Source organism: Anser brachyrhynchus (assembly GCF_964034855.1).
Source record: "Anser brachyrhynchus genome assembly, chromosome: 1".
NCBI lineage: Eukaryota > Metazoa > Chordata > Aves > Anseriformes > Anatidae > Anser > Anser brachyrhynchus.
In genome coordinates, this window is record NC_137694.1 from 45150226 (window position 1) to 45176462 (window position 26237).

Here is a 26237-nt window from a genome sequence, read left to right on the forward strand (position 1 = left end):
ACTTCAGCTCTTTGAGATAGGCACCTGTCTTGCTCAATGGTCAATTCACTAGTAAACCTGCTGGATCACCTAATAAATAAAAAATACTCACTAGCTCTTAGAAATACCCTTGTTTGTTTCGAGACCTGAGCATTCATCTGAGATGAACAGCTAACTCCAGTAATGACTGCAGTCAGAACAGTCTCTTCCAGAAAATCCCCCAAGTACCTTATTAGCACTAAGGGCCTGTTTGTGCCAGGTCCTGTACAAGCCCCAGAAGGGAGAGACATGTGGTTACGTGCCTGTCTTTGCCCCTCCACAGGAGAAGATGCCTGTCTGTCAGGAGCACCTTCCTCAGCCAAGGAATCCCTTATCATTGCCTGGCCTCCCCGAGCCTCGGGCTTGGTGATAACAGATGATACACAGGCATCCCAAAGGCTCAGACATCAAGTTCACAATCTTCTTCAGCCCTTGAAGCTCTTCTCTCTTATCTGATCTCTCTGCCCTTCTCTGCACTATCAATGACAATCTTTTGCTGTCCTCCAGCAACTATTGCAGACACTGGGCTGCTGCACAAAAGCCTGCTGTTATTATACCTCAGAGCTGTTCCTAGCTGGGGAGATTATCAGATAGTAAGACCATGAGAAAATAATTTACCACAGTGGGTTTTTGCTTCCAGAAAGGAAGCACAGAACATCAACGGGAGTGTTACAAGGAGCCAACAAAGAGCGAGACCTGCAAGGCTGGAGTAAGAGCTGAGAGCCTGGCTTTAGCTCCTTCTCTCCTACCTGAAAACAAGCTCCCAGGATTGCTTTGGTCATGTTCCTGTGTCCTCTGTGCAACATTCAGCACTGAGACACAAAGCTGACCTTAAGCTGCTCTTGAGATAAAGGCTCCTGCTGGCTTGCTGCTGAACCTTTCATGCCCATCTTGCCATCCTTGGTGGGTGCAGTTCTTTCTCCTTGGAGCATGCAGAGTCGTGAGCTCTCTGAAAGGCCTCCAGGCTCCAGGCAGGGTTTTTTTCTGCAGCACTGTCCTCCAGCTGCTCCTGCAGCAATGTGAAGCCCCACCACCAAGACCAGCGCCCAGCAGTCACAGAGGAGAGAAATGGCTTGCGAGAGGCCACCAGGTTGGGATGACCAGACTAAGACAGCTTATATGTATGAGTCTGAATTCCATTAGGTATCAGCAGGCTTTTATTTTGCTGGGAAGGGCCAACAAAGCTTTTCCCTGAGGCCCAAAAGGGCCTGGAGCAGGTGGGAGGTGGCAGTGCCGTGTCTGTGGTGGAAGGGACAGACAGCCTGGGGAAGGAGACAGGGCTGTGTCTTGGAGTGTGGGACAGTATTCACCCATTTTTCTCACCATACATGATAAAGGATTGCATTTTAAGAATTGATACAGGCACAAAAATCACGTAGAACCACACACACGACTTGTAGCATATATCAGTCCTAGAGGTTGCACACCACCTAGAGGTGGGACACACCAAGGCAGCAGCCCCAGCCCCTTCCCCAGGCCAACAGCAGCTGCATAAATAAGGAATGAGGCAGCAAACTGAAGTCCTGGTTCCCTGGGGCCCATCTCAGGACTCTGTCATCTCCGCTCTGCTCTTACGAGCATTTGGGGCAGATGACGTTGCTGTTCCTCCCAGCCCCGTCCTCTTTGCTGTTGGTGGAAGTTTGCTGTTTTTCCCCAACCACAAGGAAATGTGCTAAGTGGGTGGTGGGACTGGGGGGGGGCACTGGAGGAGGGGAATGCTCGTCTGGAAACAGAGCCCGCTCAAACACACACCACCCAAACATGACATGCCTGCCTGTCACAGAGAAATTCACAGAGACAGATTTAATACATTAAACATAAACAAACCAGCGCCAAGCCTTTGGCAGATCATCACGGCTAGAAATAGAAGCTAGCCACTTCAGGGGCTTTGGGTTTGTGTGCGTGATGGGTTCCCAGCACAAGGACAGACATTCAGGCTAGCCCCAGCCCAAATGAAAGTAAACATTCCTGCCTGGATTTTCAAGAATGGGGTACAGAGGTGGGTTGGAGAACTTCAGCACCTCACAAGGCACTGGGCAAGAAGCAAGAAGCAGCTCCAGAGCAGTTCATCTAAGGCAGGGTCTGTCTTGAGTGCCCCAGCAAGGATGTGAAGGCATGTAATGGTCAGAACCACCACACCCCTGGCATAACAAAGCTGATGATACAACTTTTTGGACTTTCCTTCGCTGCTTGATACTTTGTGCCACAAAACCAGTAGTACCAGTAATACTTTAGAGACCATTGCCATGCTGTCAGGGGCAGCTGGTCATTTGGAAGGGGGGACAGGACAAGTAGACACATAAACCATCTCATTTCTATACAAACAACCACAGAAATAATCCCTCCCTATCATGTTAAGTGCTGGTAAAGGAGCTTTTCAAGTTACAAACATCCTGAGTACTGTTGTCTCTACTATTAAAAGAAGGAAGGTGTTTTTCTCCTAGATCACAGAACTAGTTCTGCCAAGAGGGACCACTGAACTACCAGTCCCAGGATTCACAGATGAAGCAGAAATGGTAGGGCAACTAAAGATGGCTGATCCTTTGATACAAGCATCACTATCTCAGGTACAGCATCAAAAATACCCTGAATCTATTTACCTTTCACTGCAACAGTCCCTTCATTTCTGCAGTGCTGCTGTCTTGTTGAAGGTCTTGCCAAAACTAAAATATACCAAGCAGTGCCTCATTCACGTGTTCCTCTGACCTGCCATAGATCTTTTCTAATCTTCTTAATATGTGAAGATATTTTTAGAAATATCTGAATATATTGATATTAGGATGTCTTAATAAAATAAGACATATGTTAATATCTTTAATAAAATATTCTAAATAAAAGAAGATTCTGGATCCAGGAGATCTGGGTTCTCTTTCCAGCCCTGCCCACAGGTTTCCTCTACAATCTGGGGTAAATTACTGTCTCTTCTGTTTCTTAGCCAAATAACAAAAATAATTGGCCAAGGAAAATAAAATCTTGATTACAATGGGAAGTCATGAAATAGCCTAGGATCAACACCCACACTGAATTCCGAAATGCCAAGGAATCCTTAAAGCACAACAGTGCTTTAAGATACCGAGAATATTGTGTCTATTATTTTTAAAAGTAATCTTTTGGACATACAGTTCTGTATTACTCATGGATAAGAAAACAGATGAAGAGTTCTTCTTGGGGTGATTATTCTGTTGATACCAGTCATTAATATAAATACAAAAATAATTAGATAAATAAAAGGAAAATTGCAAGACCCCATCCTACTCCCCTAAATTCTTATAAGCAAACCAAGGGACATATTTCTGCCCACAGACCAAGGAACCAGAAGTGAACTGTACCAATGCTGACTATGTCTTCTGGTACCTGTGGAAGTAGTGACGTGCTGTCTCTATCCTGTACCTCAAGAATGTACAAAGAGCAATACAACCAATGACTCAGCTGCTAGATAAAGGGCAAGAATTAATGCTGGTGGTGCAGACGTTATACAAACCACATGACCTGGAGGGCACTGAATTGCACAAAGCCCCTAACAAGATGACAAAATGTGGACGCTGGAGAGGGAGGAGTGGGAGGTGGGAGAAGTGAAGGCACACAGTACTCGTAACAGAGGGACAGGGAGAAACCTGGGTGAGCGTGTGGGGAGGAGGACACAGCACTGATTACAGCCATGATAAAAAAGGCAAGTGCACAGCTGCCATACCCAGAGGCTTGGTGTAAAAAGGGAGGCAGTTATTTATGGGTCTTTCCTCTTACCTGGAGAAATGTGCTGCTTTGCAGCTCAGGTAAATAACCTGCCTGCCTGGATTTTTAGGTATGTTAGCAGTGAAGGGAGAAATTCAAAGGGGAGAACAAGCACTTTCTTCTTCAATATGCATCTGAGGCTTTGCAGGTTTTTCCACTGAGAATATTCCTCTGAAGTTTTCTTAGTGACTAAGCCAAAGTGGGTCAAAGAAGAACTTGATTCACAGTCCCAGAAAAAACACTGCTATATTCTCCTCCCCATCATTATCAGCTCCCTGAGGTACCCACCCAGCACCTTCCCTCACTGACCCTTGCCTGCCCCCAATGGCATCACCCTCTGGACAAGTCCTCTCCTCCTCCAAAACCAGTCTCTGGCTCTTCTCTGCCCTGCTCTTTCACGCTTCTGCAAACCACTTCCTCAGCTGCATCCTTCAGATGATATTTTCCCCTCCTGTGTCAAATGCCCTCACCTCTTTGCCAGCCCATGGGCTGCAGTTAGTGGTGCTGAGGGGAAGCCGTCTTGTGCAGAGGTGCAGAGTGACTAAGCCCTGCGGTTTATCCACCTGTAAGACAGGGTTTGCTTCTAATATCACTGCCTGGCTTTATTGGTCCACTTCCACAGTTTAGGTGCAGAGGTGTTTGGACTGAAATTCTAGGTTCACCCTGTAGCAGACAGGGGACACTACAGAGGGCTGTAACACAAACATCTGCATCCTCAGGGCACTTGCAAGCACCAAAGAGAAGTGCCCGAGACAGCTGAACAGTGCTGCAAGGATCTGGCAGCTTGCTTCTCCAGGGGAGGGTACGTGGGGAGCACTCATGGGACCCTGCCCTCACTTCTAAGGAGCATTCGCTTATTTTATGTCACACAAAATAGTTCAGGGGGGAAAAAAAAAATGTTAGTCCTCTTTCTGAACCTCCAGGCCTTTGTAATATTCTCCTTCTGGAGGTGTTCAAATCCTTTCTCACCAATGATGAATGTGAATTGCATCTTTGACAGTACAACCCAATTCCCTGTTCCCTGCTGTAAAGACAGCAGCTCTCACATGCTGCCTCAGCCTAGCTTTGCTGTTGGGCAGGCTCAGCTGCCAGCTTAGCTATTTTACAAGTCCTTTGGGTTCAGATGCTGCTGCAGAGCAGGGGCTCTCACACCACAGTGTCCTGCTGTCAGTTTGCATTAAGCTCTTCCGCCCCTTGAAAACCAGCCCAGCCTCCCCAGCCAGCTCAAAACATCTGGTCCAAGCCACAGACTCAGGTCAGAGATAACACAGCTGGTGAAAAAACCCAAAAAGAAACAACAGAGATTGTCCCTCCACAAGATTCAGCCTCTGTTTTCTGCCTTGGACTTATCGTCACAGTGATTAAACCCGGTGCTAAGGCTGCATTGCAGAAGCCTTAGAGCACAGGGATTAAAGCAGACCCCTTGGCTCCATTGCCACCACTGTGCAAGTCCTGGGGCAGCTAGAGGAGGAGGTGGCTTTTCCTGTGGTTGCCTTGTGGCTCCCAAGGTTGTTGGTTATGTTGCAGAGGGAATTAACACCCCCCTACACCACCCCTCAATGAAGATCCCAAAAAGCTGTCCCTATATTTATCTGTGTACACAGTGAACAGAGTCACCGGGGACATTGCTTTTGCTCCCAGGTTTGTTTGCAGAACCAGGGCTTCTTTCACGTCGTGTTTTGTTTCCCTCTTACAGTGAGGAACAATCACGTTGCTGTGCCCAAGTCCTGCAGTTGTCGTGTCTATACAGGGCCAAGAGATCTATACAGGGCCAAGAGAGGAACCTCAGACACCCATGCAGCAGGCCAGCACCCACACACTGTTTGGTTTGGACCACAGAGGTGCGTGACACTAGAAACATCTACAACGCCAAGGCTCCTCACAGATATCTCTGTAGAAGACCTTCCCACTGTACCTGGCTGCAGAGAAAGCAGTAAAACCCCTTCCTATGGTGGAACAAACTATAGCCATAAAAAGGAGCAATTTTACCTTTGAAAGAGAGAAAGCGGAGCTCTTGCTAGAAGACACAGACCTGCATGTTCTGTGACTAGGCCTGGTTCAAAAGCAGGAGCTCAGAAATATCTCGCACCACTGGCACAGGGATGTAGGAAGGCAGGCAGGAGTTTGCTCTGCCTGGACTCTGAGCCACTGTCGGGTGACCCATCTCTAATCCCCAAACCTGTAACATCAGGTGGGGCCTGGGATGAGACCCTGCATCTCCTCAGTGCTCTGGAGGGGCCGGGCCCTGCAGTAATAGCCTCACTTAGCCCCTGAATCAAAGACAACTGCACTCAGCTCCTCCTGCCTGGCACCACACAGGCCATGCGTGGGCCTGGCAAGCCTCATACATAGTGCAGGAAACTCCAGCGCACCTCAGAGGGCACCTGAATTTAAAACAGTTTAAGGGCTGAGGGCAGGTGCCTCCACTTCCACCAGCCTAAAGAAATAAATATGCAGCACGTAATGCCCCAAACTCACCTCTCCCATGACAGCCTCAGTTTTATTATCTAGCTGCGCCCAAAAGTGATACCAAAGGTTCTCCCAGGCCACATGCAAACCAGAGGTTGGGGAGCACTCAGTTGTGACAAGGGAAAAACTGAACAGACAGAGGTGGTTTGCCGCTCTCTCCTCCCCTCCCTCTTTCCCTGCTCTCGTCTAAACTGCCTCATTTAGGAAACGTTTTTGGCTCTTGCATTGACCACAGAGCTTCTGAGATCCCATGTTGCCCACCTTCTTACCCCTTAAGGAAGAGCTCACTGTGCACAAATACACGCTGTTCCTCAGCTCTGCCAACACAAGGAACAACCTTGAATATTGCTTTGGTCATCTACCCTCCCTTGGAAATGGGCAGCAATGCTGATTCCCCAAATGACTGTTAGAGCATTGGGCTTGCTTTAGGTAAGTGGAGGAGAAGGAAGGGTAGAGTACTAAAGCAGTTACATCCAGCTGTGGCCTTCACTATGGTGGCTGTCAGATATTTTGCATCCCCTCCAGCTCCTGACCTCTCCCTCTGTGGTGGGGAGCTGTGTTTGCCTCATCTGCAACTCTTTTCTATTCCCAGTTCTTTGCCTGATGGCTGAGAAAGGACTAAGGTTTCTCAGCTCTACGCCTCTTAGACTCCCTGTTCCAAGCCAAGTCTCTCAAGCCCTAAGACACAATGCAGTCACTGTTTGACAGGAGCATTTATGCTCTATGCCAAAGGATGCTGGGCCAAGTATGAGGCAAGGCTATTGCATGCATTTTGTACAGCAGAAGAGAGCTAGCTCATACGCCTCACCCCCTCTATACCAGAACTGAGACCCCAAACACCTGAGATCACTACAGACAACAGCCTTTCCCTCTAATGCAGTGTGAAGGTGGTTCCTATCTTGCAACGCAACTTTCTACTGCTGTTCTACAACAGCTTCCATTCCTCAGCCTGCATCTCACTAATTTTTCCTGCACCAGCTCAGATCTGCTGTAACACAGTGCTCTTCTTATCTCAGAACCTCACAGAAATCTCTTGTCCTCATGGATCTGTTGGTCAGAGGTCCAATTCCACGGGGAATGACTCTTAGCAACTAATCCATCTGCTCAGACATTGCAAACCTGGCTATATTCAGAGAGAGATTTTTGAGCTTACTCATTCAAAAATACATAGGCTTTGTCCTTAAGAGGCAGAAGTGGGTAGTGGGAAATCACATATTTGCATACAAATCAGGTTACTGACTTTCTGCTTTATTTAGAAAAATAAATGGAAAAGTTCATGTGACATCAAGGAACCAATCTGTTTCTAGTGTCAGGAGAGGCTGACAGTGAATCCCAGCATAGCACCAAAACCAAAGAGAAGAAGTCAGGCACCATGAGAGAAACAGATCTGTCAGTCTCTCTGGGAACTACAAGCTATATCTGTGATATTGCCATTTTGCTGTATTGCCCTTTGCTCCATCAGAGGTGGTATGGAAAGACACCGGGTATTGCAATAGCAGAGCAAATCTAAGAAATGACAAAAGAGCAAATCAGAAGGGAAGAGAGACGCGTAGAGAGGACAGACGGCATATATGTACATAGCATGGAGATGGGAATCCATGACTGACTTGGCCCCTTAATCCTATTATCCCAGGAATTCCTGATCTGTGAGGCTCAGTGAACTCTTCATACACCAAGAACACATGGCTCTAGGCACAGTCATCCTGTTGGCTTAGAAAGAATCAGAGTTCTTCATTGAGGGCCTTCTTCTCTTGTTCCTCTTCTTTCTAAAACATATCAAATGCATGAAATCAGTTTTGACATGGTTCAGTTTCTCAGCATAGTGATAAAAGGAAACAAGCCAACGTAAGTGCTTCCCTCTGTTCTCCATGCCTTTGCCCTGCCTATCCCATTTCAATTGCATAACAGAGGGTCCTGACACCCAAAGCCTATGTGTTACATGAAGGTGACATTTGACAAAGAAAGAACACTAACACTGAGTGTTCACGGAGATTTAACTGTTCCTCTCCCGGCCCTGACCTCCAGTAGAGTCCTGAGCACATCTATATACTCTGCTCTGTGGCCTTCTTGATAAATTTCCTTCCTATTCCTGCCACTGTCTCCCTGATCCTCTCCTAACTGCTGACAGCCACCATGACCATTCTCATTGTCCTAATGTACCCTTCACCCTACCTCCCCAGCTGCTGCTCCCAGAAAACAGATGCTTCCAGTGAGACCTCCATACAGTTGCAGAGGTCAGAGAAGTCTTTTTGCTGTAGACTAAGAAGGCAGATGTCAATGAATAAAGAGGCTCCGCAAACACATCCATATCTGCTCTGCTCTAGATCTAATGCAAGTGAAAATGAAAATGAGGAGGTTGCAGGTTTGGGGGCAAAGTCAAGGAACTGAAGTCGTCTCCTGAAGAGCCTTGTGAGCAACACCATCTTCGTACAAGATCCCAGCTTCCTGTAGACTGTACAGGAGTGCTCCCTTACCTTTTGTATTCTTTGTAAGAAAGTATTACAGAAGTCCTGCACACGCTCAACGGAGAATTCATCCAGAGGCAACACATCGCGCTCCTCATCTGGTGTGTAGAATATAGCCAGAGCTGGCAGCTGGGACTTCTTCAGTTTGAAGTATGCCATCACTTGTTCATTGCTTTTCAGATTAATGTCTACCAGGATAAAGAGAATCTGTGATGTAAATAAGAGATAAAATGTGAGCTAAACAGAGACTGAGAGAGAAAAGAGATCCCCAAACAACAATCATTCAAAGATTAATAGTGATATTTCTAAAATGAGTTAGTGAAAACCTACCATACTCTGTTGGAATAACACTTTCTTCTGCCAGTAACTGCTCCTTGCGGTGAAATTTTCTGTATTTTATCTAGTCCATATGTACACTACCAAACAAAAAGTCTTGTTTTCTCTTCTTTAAAAATATATTCATAGTATGGCAGGAAGGCAGTCTCCTGTTCTCTTAATAGATGAAGAAATAAAACGTCTTTCATCTCAAAGGCACATGTAGAAGAAGCTGATGCCTCTTTTTGCATGTTTTCAGGATAATACGCTCACATCCGTGCAAGACCCAGAGTGGCATGTTAAAAAGGTATTTTGGTGTGTGGAAAATCAAACTCAATTGCAGGAATGTGGGAGTGAAGTACAGGGCAGCATAAGCCAGCAAGGATAAGAATATGAGAGTACCAAACACAAATGGTGTATTTATGTCAGCTGCAGTGACTAGAAATGAAGGTGCAATCATCTGGGAAACACGAATTTTTGGCATGACACCACTGTACGTAGAGCCAATCTCAGTGGAGACTTGTCAGACCTGGGGAGAGAAGCCCCTCAATGAGTAAGCCAGGGTGAGAACAGCCTGTATTTTTCTGGGCTCCTGAATACTCTTGGAGAGCAAGACCAAGACAAGGATTAGGATACTGCCAGGCCAATTCAATAGTAATGATTTATCACAATTGTTGACCTACCCCATGATTTATTTAAGAGTAAATTTCAACTGAAGTCTTAAAGGGTACATGAGGAATTTGTAAAAATTTAAAATGTTGCAATCTTAAAGATTTTTCTGTAAAATGTTCAGCTACCTCAAAAATGTTTGTTAAATTGTCTCTTAATAGTAAATACAAACATTATGTATAAATTTCATAAAATAAATACAGCAATTAAACAATTTAATCAATGATCTGATTAAATAGAATCCTTCGGCAGGTGACATCCAAGCTAATATGCATCACTTGATCTTCCCTTTAAACCTTGCAGTCTACTGGACCTAGCATATACAACGTAACTATGGACATGGGTATGACTAATTTATACAAGAAAAAAGAGGAGTTTAAGAAAGAACATTAATGCAATGTGAATATGATATGCCCAGTTCCCAGGCTGTGACTCATGTTTTCCTTTCTTTTCAATCAAAAACACTCAAATTAGTTCAAAACTTTTTCTTCTCTAAAAATAAATTTGGTAAATCTACAATCCTTTATTAAATGTGTTCTGCAAAAACAAAAGCAAAACAGCAAAGAAAACAACCAGATATATCTGGAAACTTTCCTAGGCAACAGCCAATAGGAAGAGGGGATATTTAGGCTGGTGTAAGGTTTAACTGCAGTTAATCAGTGTGATAAAGAAATGAGAACAATAGTTTCACTGGATATGACAGTTATCTACCACTTGCAATTTCTCTGCCAAAAGTCAACTGTGCCCTAAGGGCAACAAGCTAATGAGCAGACAGGTTGTGGGGAACTTCTCCCAGAGTGCTAAATTCATCCTTTTGTAGGATAAAACACCAGGCTAGAGAAGCATCACAAATCCAAGGGTCACAGATCTTAGTATCCAATCTAAGAATTGAATTCCAAGCTTTCAGCTGGGGCAGAAAGAATTTGAACAAGCCTTCTGCTGTAGGGCTCTCTTTCCAACATGCAAACTGGAAACAGAGGTTACTGTTGGAAGGAAGCACTTTCAGAGGGATGGTACAGGGGATGGTATCATATTTTTCATCATTTCAATCACCAACTTTTGGTTTTCTCTATGAAAGATTCACTAGACAACAACATTTTGTTAATCAAATGTTAAACACAAATTTAATCAAAAAAAGCCTTTAGAATACCTAGTTTGTTAAATGCTGATTTTTTCTATGCAAAAGTTCCTCCAGCTTTAAAACAGATGAGTAGCATTTTAAAATGGTAATATAAATGTTAGTCAACATTCTTCTCTTTATCAAGTTTCCAGCCTTTGTTAAAAATACCCATACTAAGAAGCTATCTATGAACACAAAGAACAGAGTAAGAATAAAAGGATAAAAAGTTTGAGCATTAGAACCCCAAACTTTTTTTTTCTTCCTTGCAGAAGAAAACAATTAAAACACATGAACAGTAGGCCCCTCAGCTATGACAGATAACATCATTCACAGTTCTTGACTTGTATCCCTCTAATGACTCACATTTGGCTCACACATTTGCAGGATGTCAAAGTACAGCAAAAGTTCCTTCCCCTTTTGTGAATGATATTCCAGAAATAAGGGAGAGCCAACAGTTTTATCTGCCCACTGTCAGTCGAAAGAAGACACCTTAATGCCAATCACATGTGTTTAGGAATGATATATTCCTCTAAGTGCAATGACGTGGCATGACTCCTCCTTCAGGATTCATGAATCTGTGCATCCTGCACTGGATGCGCTCCAGGCTTCCTGCCAAGGCTGGTGCTGCCTTGAAGTCACAACTGTGAGGCAGCCTGTAGGGTGCCCTTGTACTGAGGCCACAAGCACTGGAAGCCAGGTCACCTCAGCAGCAGGAAACCAAGCAGATTTCTGAATGGGGACATGTCCATGATAGATTCCACCTGGTGGAACTGGCATTTTCTCATACAAAATTTATTTTGTTTTATGATTCCCAGCTAACTCTAATCATAAAGAATAAATGCAGTAACCATGGAAAATTATATTGACCCTCAGACAAAATTCACTTTGCCTAAGTCCTGATAGCCAAATCTTGGTCTGGTCTCAGGCAGTGATCTAGGGCAACCCCTACAATAAATGGTGACAGGCAATTTATTTCACATATTTTAGAAGGGAAGAAAGGATGCTTGTCTTCCTCCACCAGTGCAGAGTACAGTCTAAAGCCTTTGCTCAAACTCTTTACCAAAACTATAGCTCACCAAAACAAATTCCCCTTATGATGCCAACTCTCATATCACTGCTAGAAATTAGGTAGTTTCATCCAAAATAGAAAACTTGTTTTCTATTTCAAACTATCCTCTACAATAGCTATTTTTTTTTTACTCCTGAAACAATTTTCTATGAAATTGTTTTATCTTGTACCAATCTTCTTGTCTGTGTTCAGAGACCTGCTACTAGAGACAGTGAAGGTTCTAGTGTACGTACGAGGAACTCTCAAAACAAATTCTTCCCTCCAGACATGATATTCCAAGAACACAGAACACAATGCAGTATTATCTGTGCACTGTCATCTGCAGTACACTCTTTCAAAGATTTTTTTACACTGGTGCTGTCTTGGTGTCTTGACAACTTGCTTCCTAGCCCAGTGCTTTTAGAACATGAAGTTCCTGGTAAATACTAAGATATGGAATGATGTTATTCTCCAAGGAACTCAATGTAATTGAAAATAGTACTTCAATGTTAGAAACCAATTTCATGTTTCTTAGTTTTCTCTCTACAGAAGACCAACAGGAAGGATGGTCAAGCTTCATATGCAGTGTTTGATATTGAGCTTTATGGAGCTGTGACCTTCATTTTTAGGAGACTGTATAAGCCAAAAAAAAAATTCTGATACTTGAGTAATTTCTTGAGTAGCTTACATAGTACACCAAAACAAAAAGAAAACATCAGTCATGAATTAAAACAAACAAAAAAGCTATTAAAACAGCTTTACTTCAAATATCTGCCAAGTGACATAGACATTCCATATTTATGAGTTTCCCTGTTTATGGCTAAAAGGAGGCATCTCTAAAGATAATCTGTCTCAGTTCTGGAGCAATCAAAGTCTGGCAAGAAAAATAAGAAGTGTGTGAATGACAGTGTCCAAGAGAAAGGACACCATCCTTTCCTTCTCATAAAAGACCTCCTGAAGGATTCTCAGCAGTTTCTCAGAACTCATTTCTAAATGGGTCTACATATAAGTTAAAAGGGACTTTGAGAACATGACTACCCACATCTTTCTGACATTATAAGCCATGTTATATCAGTTGCAGCAGAAGCTGCTTTTGTTATTCCCAGCATCACCTTACTGAAAAACTTCTGCAGACACCTGTGAGATACACCATCTGTAATTGTCATGTTATACTCTAATATTGTGGAAAGAAAACTGAAGATGCTCGTGTTAGTTTGGCTCACTAGCTAACCCTGACATTTCCTTTCCAGTAGAAAGCTTGGATTCTTGGCAGTGTTTTTCCAAATGAGCACATATTTGATCGCTGTGGGATCCTTCCAAGGACACTGGTGGGTTCACTCTTGCAGCTGCAGTGCTGAGTTCTGTCTGTTCACTGTTACCCACCCACAATTGTTTCTCAAGATCTGCTAGAGAAGCACCATGTTTATTGTGATTCTTGTCAGCTCTTGGTAACTTAGCATCACCTAACATTTGCATTTTCCTCTCCAGCATTTTACAGCCCTCAGGCTCCACTATCAAATCTAGAAGAGTTCTCCAGATGAAAACTTGAGATTTGTCCCAGGCAAAAATGAAAAGATCATAAACCAAAGATGAAGGGACCATAGCCCAGGAACTGGTAGGCAAATCACCTCTTTATGATCTTTTTTTTCATTCTCTGGGGTCAGCCACTCACCAGCACTTTCTCTTCATCTCCCTGTGAGTTCAAGCAACAGGTTCTCCTCTTCCTACATCTGGTGATGACAACAACAAGGACTTCTCTTCCCTTAGACCCCAGCAGAGATGTGTGCAAGGATGGGTACCCCCAATCCTTCCTGAGAACCCTCTGAAGCCTGCGTCAGTGTTCTGCACTGTCACTGAGGAGAAGGCGTAACACAAATCCAGTCTCCCCTCTCTCTTCTGGCACTCTGCATGCACTGTGAAACACTGCTGGATGCAGTGGTACACCCTTAGAGTGGGCCTGAACACCTTTCCACTGCACAGCAATGCTTGCTCAAACCACTGACGGAGCTAACTCCGCAGCACAAACAAGCCTTTCAGCACCAGCCTACAGGTTGTGAATTTTTCACTTGTAATTCTGAATAAACTTCAATTCAAGAATCTTACATTCATTAACAGGACAATTTGCAAGCCACAAAAAAAGCAAATGGAGACAACCCTAAGTGGGCATATTGCTCCGCTTACTCCTTAGGATCCAGATCTAAGACCCAGGTGACCTGAACAGAGGTAACCTTACTCTTTCTTACTGCTTTGTAAGAAGGCAGTCCAAATCACAAATTATTTTGCAGAATGACCCTCCTTTGGGAAAAAAGAACATACTAGATTCCCAGTCCCTTCATCTAGGTGTCTTGCAGTACCCCTGCAGAAATGTTCAGATAATTAGTCAAATGCCCACATCTTTAATCCCTATATTTTATTCTGGAAAACTTCCTCTGGACTGATTCAGTGGGAAACTTGCCTGCGCAAATGTTAAAAATAATAATAATAATAATAATAATAATAAAAAAAAAATATTTGGATTGTTGGTAATTCATAAATTATTTGGACTTCAGTACAACTTTTCATCCAATGCTTCATGAGAGATTTCTAGGAAAATTATTCCCACTCACTCAGATCTAGGCATCATGTTAGGGGAAAACTGGCTGCAGCTGCATCAGCAAGGGACGGTGATGCTCAAGAATATTGTCTTAGAAAAGTCAGCTGTTTGGGGGAGACCTGGATCTGGCTGTGCTGCTTATGGGCAAGGATAATGGTGTCATTGTAACACTTATCTCACATGTGACAGCTGGAATTTTTCAGATAAACGAGTCTTTTTTTATCAGCATGTATTTGTTAAAGCAAAACACTTTTCAAAAGACCTTTTGACTTTCATGAATGGTTTCTGCCTGCTCTCTTGACAATGGGTGGTAGAGATGGCAAGGTCAAAAGAAGTCTTGCCATAAAAAAAGTCTCAAGTCTTCTGAGTGTGCATGGTTCTGAGGTGCCCCCCCCCCCCCCCCCCATTTGGAGATGAAGATATACTTGATTTTTAATCTGCTCCTTCAGTACTGCAAACAGATGCATGCAGATATTCTTGTTCTCAAACCCAAACTCTTCAGCTCCACATTTCTCCCAGGACGGTCACTTTCACTGCCACTCAGTTCAGCCTTCCCCACTGCTGTGATCCTCTACCTCTTCCCATTTGCTATTCTCCCCCAAGTTAAATGCCTGCCTGTTGTTCCCAATCCTCCTTTCTCTGTCCCCTGACCCAAATTCCCCTGTAAATCAGATGCTGGCAAGGAATCAGCCATGGAAAGATAAACTGCCTGAGGAACTCTGCCCACACAGAGGTGGGAACCAGGGGAAATTTCTCTGAAAGACCCCATCAATCCCATGACCTTGCTGTGGTAAATCCGACAAAACCCACCCACGATTCCAACCAGAGGGCTAAGGGTTAAGAAGTTCTGCGACATTAATTGCTGTCTGGTCACTTATATAATGCTCCTTGGCATCTCTCAGGCTGTATATACAAGATCACCTCTCACACCAGTGGAATGTGACCACTGCCGGGCTGAAGTGCAGCAGCTGTTCGTCATCTCCCAGGGCAAGGGAACAAAACTGGACCAGAAGCAAGGAAGCACACACTGTCCCACTGAGAGAGTGGGGGAGCAGAATACAAAGGATATTTTTCCCACATGGAGGCAAAACTGACAAAAGATGAACAGATCCAACCTCTCCACTTAATGATCCAGCTAATTGTCTTTTCATCCCACTTGGCCATTGCTCCCCTAATGCACAGAGCAGGAGACAATGCCCACCCCATCCACGGAAGAAACCACTGTCCTTCTATTTTTCTCTCTCATGGCTCCCCTTCCTCTCTGTTTGGACTTACCTTCTTCTCAAAGAGCTCTGCTGCCACACGGTATCTGTGCATTCGCTCAGGGTGCTCTGGGGACTTTTTGTCTGTGATCAGGAGGAGATGAATCTCGAGAGAACTGTGCAGCACACCTACGGCTGTCTGCCAAAAACACGGCCACCACAGACAGAGAGAGAAAAACACACAGACAAGGAGATTGAGTACATTCAGTGCGCATTGGATGCACTGCCAGAGGGACATCAATCCTCACGCCTCAGTTGAGGTCTCTTTGCAAACCAGCCCAACAAGCAGGACGACCTCCTTTACAGCAGGAGGGATCCAATCTGGGTTTTTGTGGAAGCACTTAACCTCTTGGTTTTGCTTATTCCTGAGCCAAGAGTCTGAAAACTACGAGTGTTCCTCACTGGCCTCAGGCCAGTCAGTGACTAGGCAGGGGGACTGCCTGGATACAGCAAGCTGTCATCTAGAGGGACAAGAAGGAATCGGAAAGGTAAGGCCACCAAACACGGTGCCCTGAATCACTGGGGCCCAGCACCTGACTGAAATGGGAACAAGCAGGCTGGAATGATTTGGGGTGCTAGGGTTGGTGTGTCCCCTTGATCCCTCTGTGCAACACGTTGTGCTGTGCGTTAAACAAGGATGAGTCCAAAGCCTCATTTCAGCAACCCCAGGGGCTGGGCAGCCCGGAGTGCTTTGGGTTAGAATTGCCTCTGCAGCCCTGCCGGGGGAAGGACCTGCATCTGGCAGTGCCCTGGGCAGGGACAGCGCACAATGGCCCTCTGTGAGGAGGCAGGGCTGGCACTGCCCAGGAAGCCTTTGCACCATCTCCAGGCACTCAGTCGCTCCTCATCCCCCTTCCCCTGCAGCCTCTCCCTCAAACCAAACAGAACGGGGCCAGGCTGCTGCTGACCTGCTGCCTCACCCATGCCACCGAAACCACGCTGGCGCAGGCAGTAGAGATCCCCGCCAGCACTTCCCCAGAGGAGCAGAAAGTTTCCACATGCTCCAGGAGTAACAGGGACGGGGTCAGGGAGTGCATGTCTGCAAGGGCTGTGCACCACAAAGCATCCAATTTCTGGTGACCAGGACTTTCCCTTAGCCTGATGTTGATTGTACATTTTGTATCACTTCATTTCTCTGCGCTGTGCAGATGGGGCAGGGGAGAGTAGAGGGGAAGCAAACCAGGGTTAAAGAGCGTTAGAAGACCTCATGGAAGAGGACAGGGCTGAAGGTGAGGGTGAAACCAGGCAGCACCAAGAGCCACAAGAACAATGGGGGCATGGCTGGAGCAGCAGCTCCTCTGGCAGCTCCTCACAAAGGTGCATCTGCCCACACAACCTTTTGCAAGCGATTTGCATAGCTCATCATCATGGCTGGATCACATTGCACTCTCCTGGGAGGTACACAGGGTAAGCACTGCCTAAAAATGACTGAAGTACGTGGGCGAAACAGTAAGGGCCCCAGGACAGGGAGAGAAACTCTTGGCAGCACTCAGTTTGATCCCTGTGATCCAAGCCCTTGCTGACCTGCAGCAGACTTGGATGTAAACAGCATATGCACTGGGAATAAATATTTATGAAAAAAACAAGCTATGTTAGCTAACCTGGAAGGGCTTCAAGCCTTGGACGGCAGGAGGCACTGTTAATTGCAGCACCTTGCTAGGGATCTACAGTGTCAGGGGAAAAAATGAAACAGGACGTGTGTTGCAAGCCAGTCTGAAGGGAACAGCTGAACAGCTCGGGGGCTCTGGATCAGAGAAACAGTCTGGGTGCTAAATGGGACACCATGGAGCAAGAGCCCCAAGTATCATCAGAAACGCATGAAGAAAGAGCCAAGATCTGATGAACTGCAAAAAGACCACAGTGGAGGCTACAAGCCTGGCCATTTGTGAGGATAACAAGAACATCCCCACTGTTGTTACTTGGGTGATCTCGAAGAGCTGTAAGGACAGCGGGGCAGAGTACAGCTTTTTTGTCCTAGGAAATGTTCCGTCATTTTGAAATGTTTTTCATATCCCTGATGTAGATGAAGTAAACAAACAACAACAACAAAAAAAAAACGCTTTTTTTTTTTTTCTTTCAAAGAAAGCAGAACAGAACTTCTGCAGTATTTCACTCTGGAAAGAAAATGTTGCATTTCCAAAACAAAATGCTCTCTCTCCTGGCAGGCTGAACCTGAACTGGGAAAAGGGCCAGCCCTCTTAGCTGATGTTTGGCATCCATTTGAAAAGGTACAGCTTTGAAACAGGTCAGGCCATTCTCCTTTGATTAAATTGAGCATGGTCAGCATTGCTGTAGCTACTCAGAAGTCTGCAAAAGACCCCGTCAGCAATGACAGTCTCAGCCTTGCAGCCAGCTGGGCTTCACAGCAACCAGCCCAGTGAACTGCTAGCGCTTCAGGGGAGTCGAAATCCTCAGTCACCCTCAGTACAGGGAAGGAGCACTGAGACCTTCTGATTGTCAGTCAGGTGGGTGAGTTAATAAAGATGGCCATCATGGAACCATCCCATGTCTGATTTTTTTTGTTGTTGTTGAACTGACAAATTATGGGGGGAGGGATGGTGGAGATGGGAAAAAATTTTGCTTGGGAAGTTTCCAACCAGCTTTTGAATATGCTTTCAAATAGCCAGGTTTATGTAGAGCCCTGTTTGTTGGGTGATGAAGGAAAGCCTGCCTCCTAGACACAGGTCATTTGGGTTCCCATGTTTCTTGAGGCTTCCCAGCCACAGAGATGGGAAGGGCCTGCAGGCGTGGTATGACATGGTAAATGCCCAAGGGAGGAAGCAGCAGGAGTGGTAAGAAATGCAGCTCTTTGCCCACCAATGCCCCAGATTTATTGGAAGGCCAGAGGAACTGCCTGCTTTCCCCCCCCCACCCCACCTGAATGCCCCAGTGCTGCACCTGCTCCCACTCACTCTATGCAGTAGCAGCAAAGAGTTGTGTGTCTTCCCCAACCCCACCTACACCACTGTGGCAACCATGCATCCACGTGCACGAACATTTGGGCCAGAGGAGGCCCACGAGGAGGAGGCTGAGTGCTGGGGTGAAGGGGCTGTGAGGAGCTGGTAATTACCACAGGGTTGTACTCCGTCACCAGGCGGAGCTCGTTCATCCGAATGAAACGACTCATCTTCTCAGCATTCATGTTTTCACTGTCCACATCCAAATCTCTCCGGTCGTTGTCTGCCTGAAGATATGCAAAGACACCTCCAGTCACAGCTGTCCTCTCCTCTCAGTAGCTCCTCCAGAGCTGCTGATGGCTCTCAACCACAGAGACACCCACCCCTGGGACAACACCCTCCCCTTCTTTCCAAGACATAATCCCCATTTCTTGAGGTCCAGAACTATTCGACCTACAGAGGTCTGCCACCACTTTGAGATAAGGATCTTCCACCCTCCCTCAGTCTCCCAAGGACAAGAAAAACTCATGGCATAACAGAAATCCCTGAGGACCAGACATCCCTACCGTTATCTGCTCCTACTGTACTGGAGACAGGGAGGATTAACTGATAAACTCTTCTAGGAGTTGTGGGGAGAGATCATTAATATAGCCTAACTCCTTACGTAGATTTTGGCTTTACGTCCCTCTTTAAAATCTTCATCTGCTTATTCTATTTCTTCTACAAGTCATAAACATTGGCACGGGACTATATGGATTTCCTGGAAACATTGTGCAAGCAGGAAATCTCTCCAATAAAAAGAGGATTTTTTTCCAGTACAGCAGAAGAAAAAAAAAATCAAGCACAGCACATTTTAGCTTTAAAGGACTATCTATCCTGCCACACATCTCCCCACACTCACAGCCTCCAACCCCCAAGATGTAATTTTATTGAGGTTTGCTTGACTTGGTAAACAGAAAAAGCAGGCAAACATCAAATAATGGTTAAACCACCAAATGGGGCACAGTTGCTGTACAGTACCGCTGCAGGAGGTGATTGAGTTGGGCCATGGGGGTGGTGAGCTGTGACAAGCAATAGGATCAAAGTTTGAGATTTTAAGATTTTTCACACACGTGTTGAACGAGGTTCTCGGGGCTGAGAAAATGTCCACATGCGCACCCTGGATTTTATTCTCTGCATGTGTACAACCTCTGAAAGCACTTGTGTTAGTTTTTCCAGTGGTGTGCAGACATCTGAAGCCCTTTTTGCTGTTCTGTGGTCATTCGCAAGGTCTTTGATCTGTTAGGGGACCACTGCGCCTTTTCTGGAAAATCAAGCTGGTGCTTTTCAGACTGTGCTGCCTGATTCCTCTCACAGATTTGCTCCAGCATAAAATGAAAGGGCAGCTGTACTGAGTGAATGGGATCAGGCCAGTGCAACACCTGGGCGGGCGAGATCAGAGGAGCCTTGGGAACCAACCGAAAGCACCCTGGACTCCACAGAAAACTTTCTCTTGACTTTTGTGGGCTTCTGTAAACTCATAGTTTTCATGTTGGGATAATAATATCCTTCATCTGCTCTCAACATTTAGGATTCCAAGAAAAAAAGGGTGAAAAATATCCTGCCTCTAATAGTTGAAACTCTGGCCAAAATGTCTTTATCGCTCTATATAATTAGCTTAGTAGCATCTGTTAATTAGGTCTTTTTTAGGTCTATCAGGCCAGATCCTTCAACAGAATAAATCAGTTTTGCTCCACTATATGCAAAGAAGTCTCAGCAGCCCTTCCTGCTACTGTAATTATAAACTTCTCAGCCTTATATGTGCTTCATACTATGCAAAAGGAAAGAATGAGTTTATGCCTCTGATTCACTGCTATCCTGGTCACCCATCTTTGTACTCTTCAAATGAGTATTTCGTTCCAAGTTCCTGTCTCAGTTCTTTTTTCTTTTCTTTTTTAGCTCTGACCCCTTACTCCTACACAGTCTCCAGCGTAGAATAAAAGAAAAAAATAACATCTGAATAACTTAATTTTAGGGAAAAATGAAAATTAGGTAAGAGAATTGTCAACCCCATTTGAATCTCACTAGTGTGTTTGTTTCTTGCTTTTTTTTTCCTATTAAACAAGAGTTCAGCTGCAAAAACTGGACTGTGAACAATGAAGTTTCAATATAATACAAATTCCCACAATCCAAACATTTCAAATACACTTCAGATATCAAATACCCTCCCAATGCAGTCATCCTACTATCTGCCACAGTGCAAAAACAAAGGATCTTTTCAAAGTTTTTGGAAGAAAATCACTATGCCTAAGAACCAAAATTGAGATGGGTGTTACTTCAAATTGCAACATCTGCACGTGGCAAGCAAAAAGTTAAACAAAAGGACCTGCCTTCCTGTTGGTCACTCTTAGATCATTCTCCTTGCACTGTTTGGATAATACCAGTGGTAAACACTGGGCAGGAAATGATGAGAAAGAAAGGGGAACAAACTGGCTTTTGCGATGTTGTACAACCTGCATCTAGAACTTGGCAAAGCTACCATATCCAGCTTCTCTCAGTGTAATCACTGAGCCACTCTGTCAGCTTAGAGCTCTTGTGACACAGCACTTCACAGCCTTTTAGGACATCTTGTACCACCTAGTGTCCCTCTCCCCCTCTGACATACCTCTCTACCCAGTTTTCAAGTGCCACATGGGGCAACAGGAGGCAGCTGATATGCCTGCTTTTAGCTTTTGTTTGGATTGCTTAAGTAAGGACATGGCCCTTCCAAACATTGTCTCCTTACATTTCAGCAAGAATACCTTCAAATTCAGAGCAAAGCACCAGCAGCTACAGCTGGAGTCAATAAATAAATAAATTGAATTTGCACAGCACCCATCCCTCAGAAACTGCAAAGTAACAGTATTAATGGGTCCATGCCCAAAGCATATTTAGGCAATTAAATCTTCTAAACATAGTGTAAGACCCAAGACAGATCAGGGTGTTAGGAACTTCTTCTGGTGGCAGAGCATCTATAGCTGCAGATCCCCAGCCTGGATCTGGTTTCAGTCACGATGGAAAAGTGGTGCACCCAGGGAGACAGACAGCTCTGCCTGCCTGAAGCGACACTTGGCAAGATTTGGTTTCAAGCCTGCTGTGTTGATCCACTGTAACATGGCCCTTAGAGGCTTTTCATGTGTCTCAGGAGGCTTCCCAAAACCAGAGAAACCCCATCCAAGTAACACCATGCTCCAGACTAGCTGCTCAGAAACGCAGCCATCATTCTTTGCAAAGCACTGAGCACACACTTAAAACTGAGCATCTCATCAGGTGTAAGAACACTGCTCGTGTCAGGGATGCGAAAAGTAAATGACCTCTTCAGAGCAGCAAGCTCTACAGGTAAGCTTTTATGTGCTCATGCAGGCTGACTATCAACGATAAGCCCTTTTTGGCTTCCCAGCTCTAGGCAGAGCTGAGCAGCTTTAATCCCTTTCTTTATCACTACCAACCAGCAATTACATTTCCTCTGTAACGCGGTTGGGGGCAGTTTTTAAGTGCTTGTTGTAAAACCTCGCTCACTAAAATTAGTCAGCAGGGTAATTTCAAAAATAAAATAGAACAGAATAAGGTAAAATAGAACAGAATAAGGTAAAATAAAATAGAATAAGGTAAAATAAAATAGAATAAGGTAAAATAAAATAGAATAAGGTAAAATAAAATAAAATAGAATAAGGTAAAATAAAATAGAATAAGGTAAAATAAAATAGAATAAGGTAAAATAAAATAGAATAAGGTAAAATAAAATAAAATAAAATAAAATAAAATAAAATAAAATAAAATAAAATAAAATAAAATAAAATAAAATAAAATAAAATAAAATAAAATAAAATAAAATAAAATAAAATAAAAGTAGTGCGGAGGAGATGTGCTGCGGCACCCTGCGGAAGAGCGTGAGGGTGCTCGCCGAGACGCCGAAGTGCTCCAGGACGGCGGGGCTGCTGCTGATGCCGACGGGCACCTCGGGGATGTGGCCGGCCGCCAGGCGCAACTGGGCCGCCGCGGCCCCCTGCGGCTCCTGCGGGGCACAGAGAGAGGAGGGCGGTGAGAGCCGAGCGGAGCGGCCCGGCCCGGCCCGGCCCCGCCGCACGCCGGCGCAAGGCCGCCACCTACCGGCCGCCCGCGGGGCCCCCGGCTCCGCCATTTCGCGGCCGGGCCCGTGCCTTCCTCCCTCCCCTCGGCACACGCTGCGATGCCCCCTGCTGTCCCCGCCCGGCCTTCACCGCCTTTCTCGCCCCCCTGCTGCGGTGGTGGGGAGCCCTGGAGGTCTTGGAGGGGTGATGTGGGGTGGTGTGCTCACAGAGCCCAGAGGTAGCACACTTGTGCATGTATGTGTGCTATACACACGGTAAAAATACGTCATTAAGATAACCTCTTGATTCTGGAGTCAGTGGGTTACACTTTTTAAACACCCTGGGTTAACGGTATCCTAGTTCCTTTGAAAAGGAACCTATCTTAAACCTACCCTTTAAACGTAGCAAATACAGCTGCATCAAAGCATAGAGCTGTGCAATTCCTCAGTAAGCTGGGGTCTGCTCCCTTCAAGTGAGAGCGTTCACTGCAGCCTTAGACCATGTTAAAGCATCCCTTACTATTTCCATTCCTGGCTTTTCTTGTGAGGGATGCATTTTTGATACTCCTACTTACTGGATTTAAATCCTCAAGACACAGTCTGTGCTTGGAAATTGTTCTGTTTTTCTTTTCGATTTGAACCATCAGCTCAGCTGTTTGCGAGCCCAGAGAGAATGGAAAACAAAATTCTTTCTTCGTTCGAAGAAAAACAGCTCTTGTGACCTGTTTTGGAAATGCGAGCTCATCGACATGGCTGCGGTGAGAGCACTAAAGCGTGGTGTGGGAATAACCTCACTTTGTTTTCGATCATTCCTGTGAAAAATGGGGCTTAATCCAGCCAAGCAGGCCCCTTTCTCACACAGGCACACAGGGTTGCTGGAGCAGCATGCTGTTTTTCCATCATGGCATGCAGCTCCCAGTCAGGGAGACCGTGCTCATTATATGCGGAGCTTGCCGAGCCGCGTGCTGCAGTGAAATGAAAGGCTGCAGCAGGGAAGTGATTTATGGTGAAGAGAGAACATGGGCATTATTTGGATGAATATACTCTTGGGCGGAGGGCCAAGACAAGCCCTCATGGCGCTCATACATCCTTATCTGCTGTTAAAAGGCAGCCCTGTTGTGCTCCACATATTGAGCACACGCCAAGCTGCTGGCTGCTGGCAGCCGGGGCTGTCCCCACGATGCAGGACAGCACAGTCATCCCTCCCTGCCCTGGCACCCCCTCTGCTGCCTGGGACCAGCGTCCTGTTAACATCAGTGAATGAAATCGTGCAGCAGGAGGGAGGCAGTGGCACGGGACATTGGTGGCACGAGGCTTTGCCTGCAGGAGGTCCCAGTGCACAGCCCTGCCGCAACCCCAGCCAGCTACCCAGGGGCAAGGAGACTTCTGAGCAACTTTCCTTCTGCCTGTGCAGATTGCCTCGCTGGCTTGCAGGAGCTCTGAGGAGCTCTGAATGCCTGCAGACACCCAACCCGAGGCAGGTGGTGCTCTGTGATCAGTGTTTAGCAAGGCCCCTGGGGCATAAGCCTCCAGCACTCACACACTTGTTGCAGCAGAAGCATCGGTCCTTGCTCTGCAGTGCGCTGCAAGATGCTGTTGCCATACACCAACCTCACGATCACCTCCCTGGGCAGCCCTCCAGCTCCAGGACCAGGGCAGGAGGAGGAAGGGGCTTCCAGAAAGGAGTTATTTTTGAAAGGATGAAGTCCTCTCTGCCAAACGGCATGAGGCAGTGTATGGGCAGAAGCAGCCCAGCACAGAGCTCAAGGAGAGAAAAAAAGGTGCAACTTGGGGACCTTAAAAATAAAAAGGATCCTATTGACCTCTGCTTCGTGTTGCTTTAACTCAATAAGGTTTTTGTGTTGTTTTCTGAGGAAATGTATTCCTGCCCTTTCAAGAGCAAGAGGCACACACACATCTCCTAGTCACTCTAACACCTTTGGCTGATTTCAGTTGAGTTTAGTCACTGAGTGACAGAGACCCCACGGGTATCAATTTTGGGAACGAAGCAGCCAGACAGACAGACTGTGCCAATAATCCCCCAAGAGGGAGCTGATCTTGGGCCCAAACCCTCTTAGAAATCAGAGGACCCGTACCAGCACTGCTCCCTGAGACCCAGCTGCCTCGGCCCCATCACGCAGGCAGTGCCTTGCGCTGCCCTCAGTGACTAAAGCCAACAGCTGATGTTCCCACTCACCCCGTGCCAGTGCACTCGCTTTCTCTGCCACCCACATTCCCCTCTTCCTTCCCCTGCAGCATTTCCCTTTCTCCCGCTCCAGGGCTCCCACCAACAGCTTCACATTCATCCCTTGCTCCAACTCCCTTTCCACACACCCCTCCCCTAATCCCCCCACACATCTGTCACAGCCCCAGCACCCTTCTGTGGAAGGGGCTGCTGTCTGAAGGTGTTTATACCACATCTATCCCCACTCTCCCACCAGGGCAGGATCCGGCTCCCACCTGGCAGAGGGGAGCTGCTGCCAACACACCTGGAAGAACCCAACGACCGCCACCTCCGCCCCGCTGATGAAGGCCTCCACGTCCGCGATGTCGTTCAACAGGACGAGTTTCTCTGCATCTCCCTCTGCGCCTGGAGAGGACAGGTCGGGGTTGGGCAGAGGGCACACGAAGAGCAGCTCGGAGGCTTCCCCCCACACACACGCAGACATCCCACCCCGCGCGTGCTGCCCGCACAGCTCTCCCACCAGGATACAGGATACGAAGCTTGCACAGCACACCCTCAGTGAGGCGGGGTCCCCACGCCAGGCCCAGGAGAGCGGACTTACCGTGGGATGCAGAGCCGCTGTCTTCAGCACAGCCTGCCGGGGAGCCCCCAGCAAGGAGGATGACGAAGAGACACGGGAAGACGGAGGTGCCCATGGTGCCAGCTTGCCCTCTCCTCACCATGCCACCTCTGCTCCTCTCCTTGGCAAGCGACACGTCAGCTGCTTCTGGGGCTCGCAGTCCCGCCCAGGGAAGTGGGAAAGGAGCAGCTGGCCAGGGGCAAAGCCTTCAGCTCCTGAGATTATGTGTTGGCTGGGAGAGAGCCCGGGGCCTCCCAGCTGTGTGGGCATCAGCCTCAAAGAAGCTCACCACGCCAGTGTGCCCTCAGCCACAGTGGTGGACATCTCAGCTCTTGCACCCACACAACCAGGCACCCCAGGTTGTGAGAACACCCCTCCGCGTAAAGGGAGCCACTGCACCTCCTCAGGTGCTGGGTCCCACAGAGGCTGATGCCCCCTTTTGCTCAGCCAGCCAGTAAGAGACAGCTCCTGCACTTCCTCTGGCTGGTGGGGAACAGCTGCCAGGTAAATGTTAAACATGAGAAGGCCATGGTCTACCTTCCTGGGCTCGTTCAGTTGCCACTCTGGATGACAGGTGGAGGCTGTTTAGCCCTGAAGCCCACCCTGATCGTGAGCAAGAGTTTGGGCTTCAAAACAGCATTCATGAACCCCCCGAAGGAAGCCACTCTGAAATAGTTTGCCTTTATGGGGAAAAATTGTCTCCTGGCTTCCTATTCATTAGAGCTGGGTTGACGTTTTGAAGCAGGAGGGCTTTTTCC

At 46.4% G+C, this 26237-nt stretch overlaps 1 protein-coding gene across 1 annotated transcript; it reads right to left on the reverse strand.

Moving 5' to 3' along the window:
- Positions 1 to 7451: 7451 nt before the first annotated feature.
- ERP27 (endoplasmic reticulum protein 27) lies at positions 7452 to 26207 on the reverse strand. The gene is made up of 7 exons (XM_080595490.1): positions 25462 to 26207; positions 25165 to 25265; positions 22484 to 22621; positions 18762 to 18875; positions 15705 to 15830; positions 8694 to 8891; positions 7452 to 7985 (listed from the first exon to the last, which is right to left on the reverse strand). The coding sequence occupies exons 1-7, from the start codon at positions 25580 to 25582 to the stop codon at positions 7941 to 7943; spliced, it is 843 nt and encodes a 280-aa protein (XP_080451616.1). The 5' UTR covers positions 25583 to 26207; the 3' UTR covers positions 7452 to 7940.
- Positions 26208 to 26237: the final 30 nt, after the last annotated feature.

Coding starts and splice junctions, on each gene's coding strand:
- ERP27 (XM_080595490.1), bottom strand. CDS start 25,582: ATGGTGAGGAGAGGGCAAGCTGGCACCATGGGCACCTCCGTCTTCCCG. Junction 18,876..22,483: donor CCCTCACGCTCTTCCGCAGG/GTGCCGCAGCAC, acceptor GCATATCTTCAG/GCAGACAACGACCGGAGAGA. Junction 15,831..18,761: donor TGACGGAGTACAACCCTGTG/GTAATTACCAGC, acceptor TGTTTTTGGCAG/ACAGCCGTAGGTGTGCTGCA.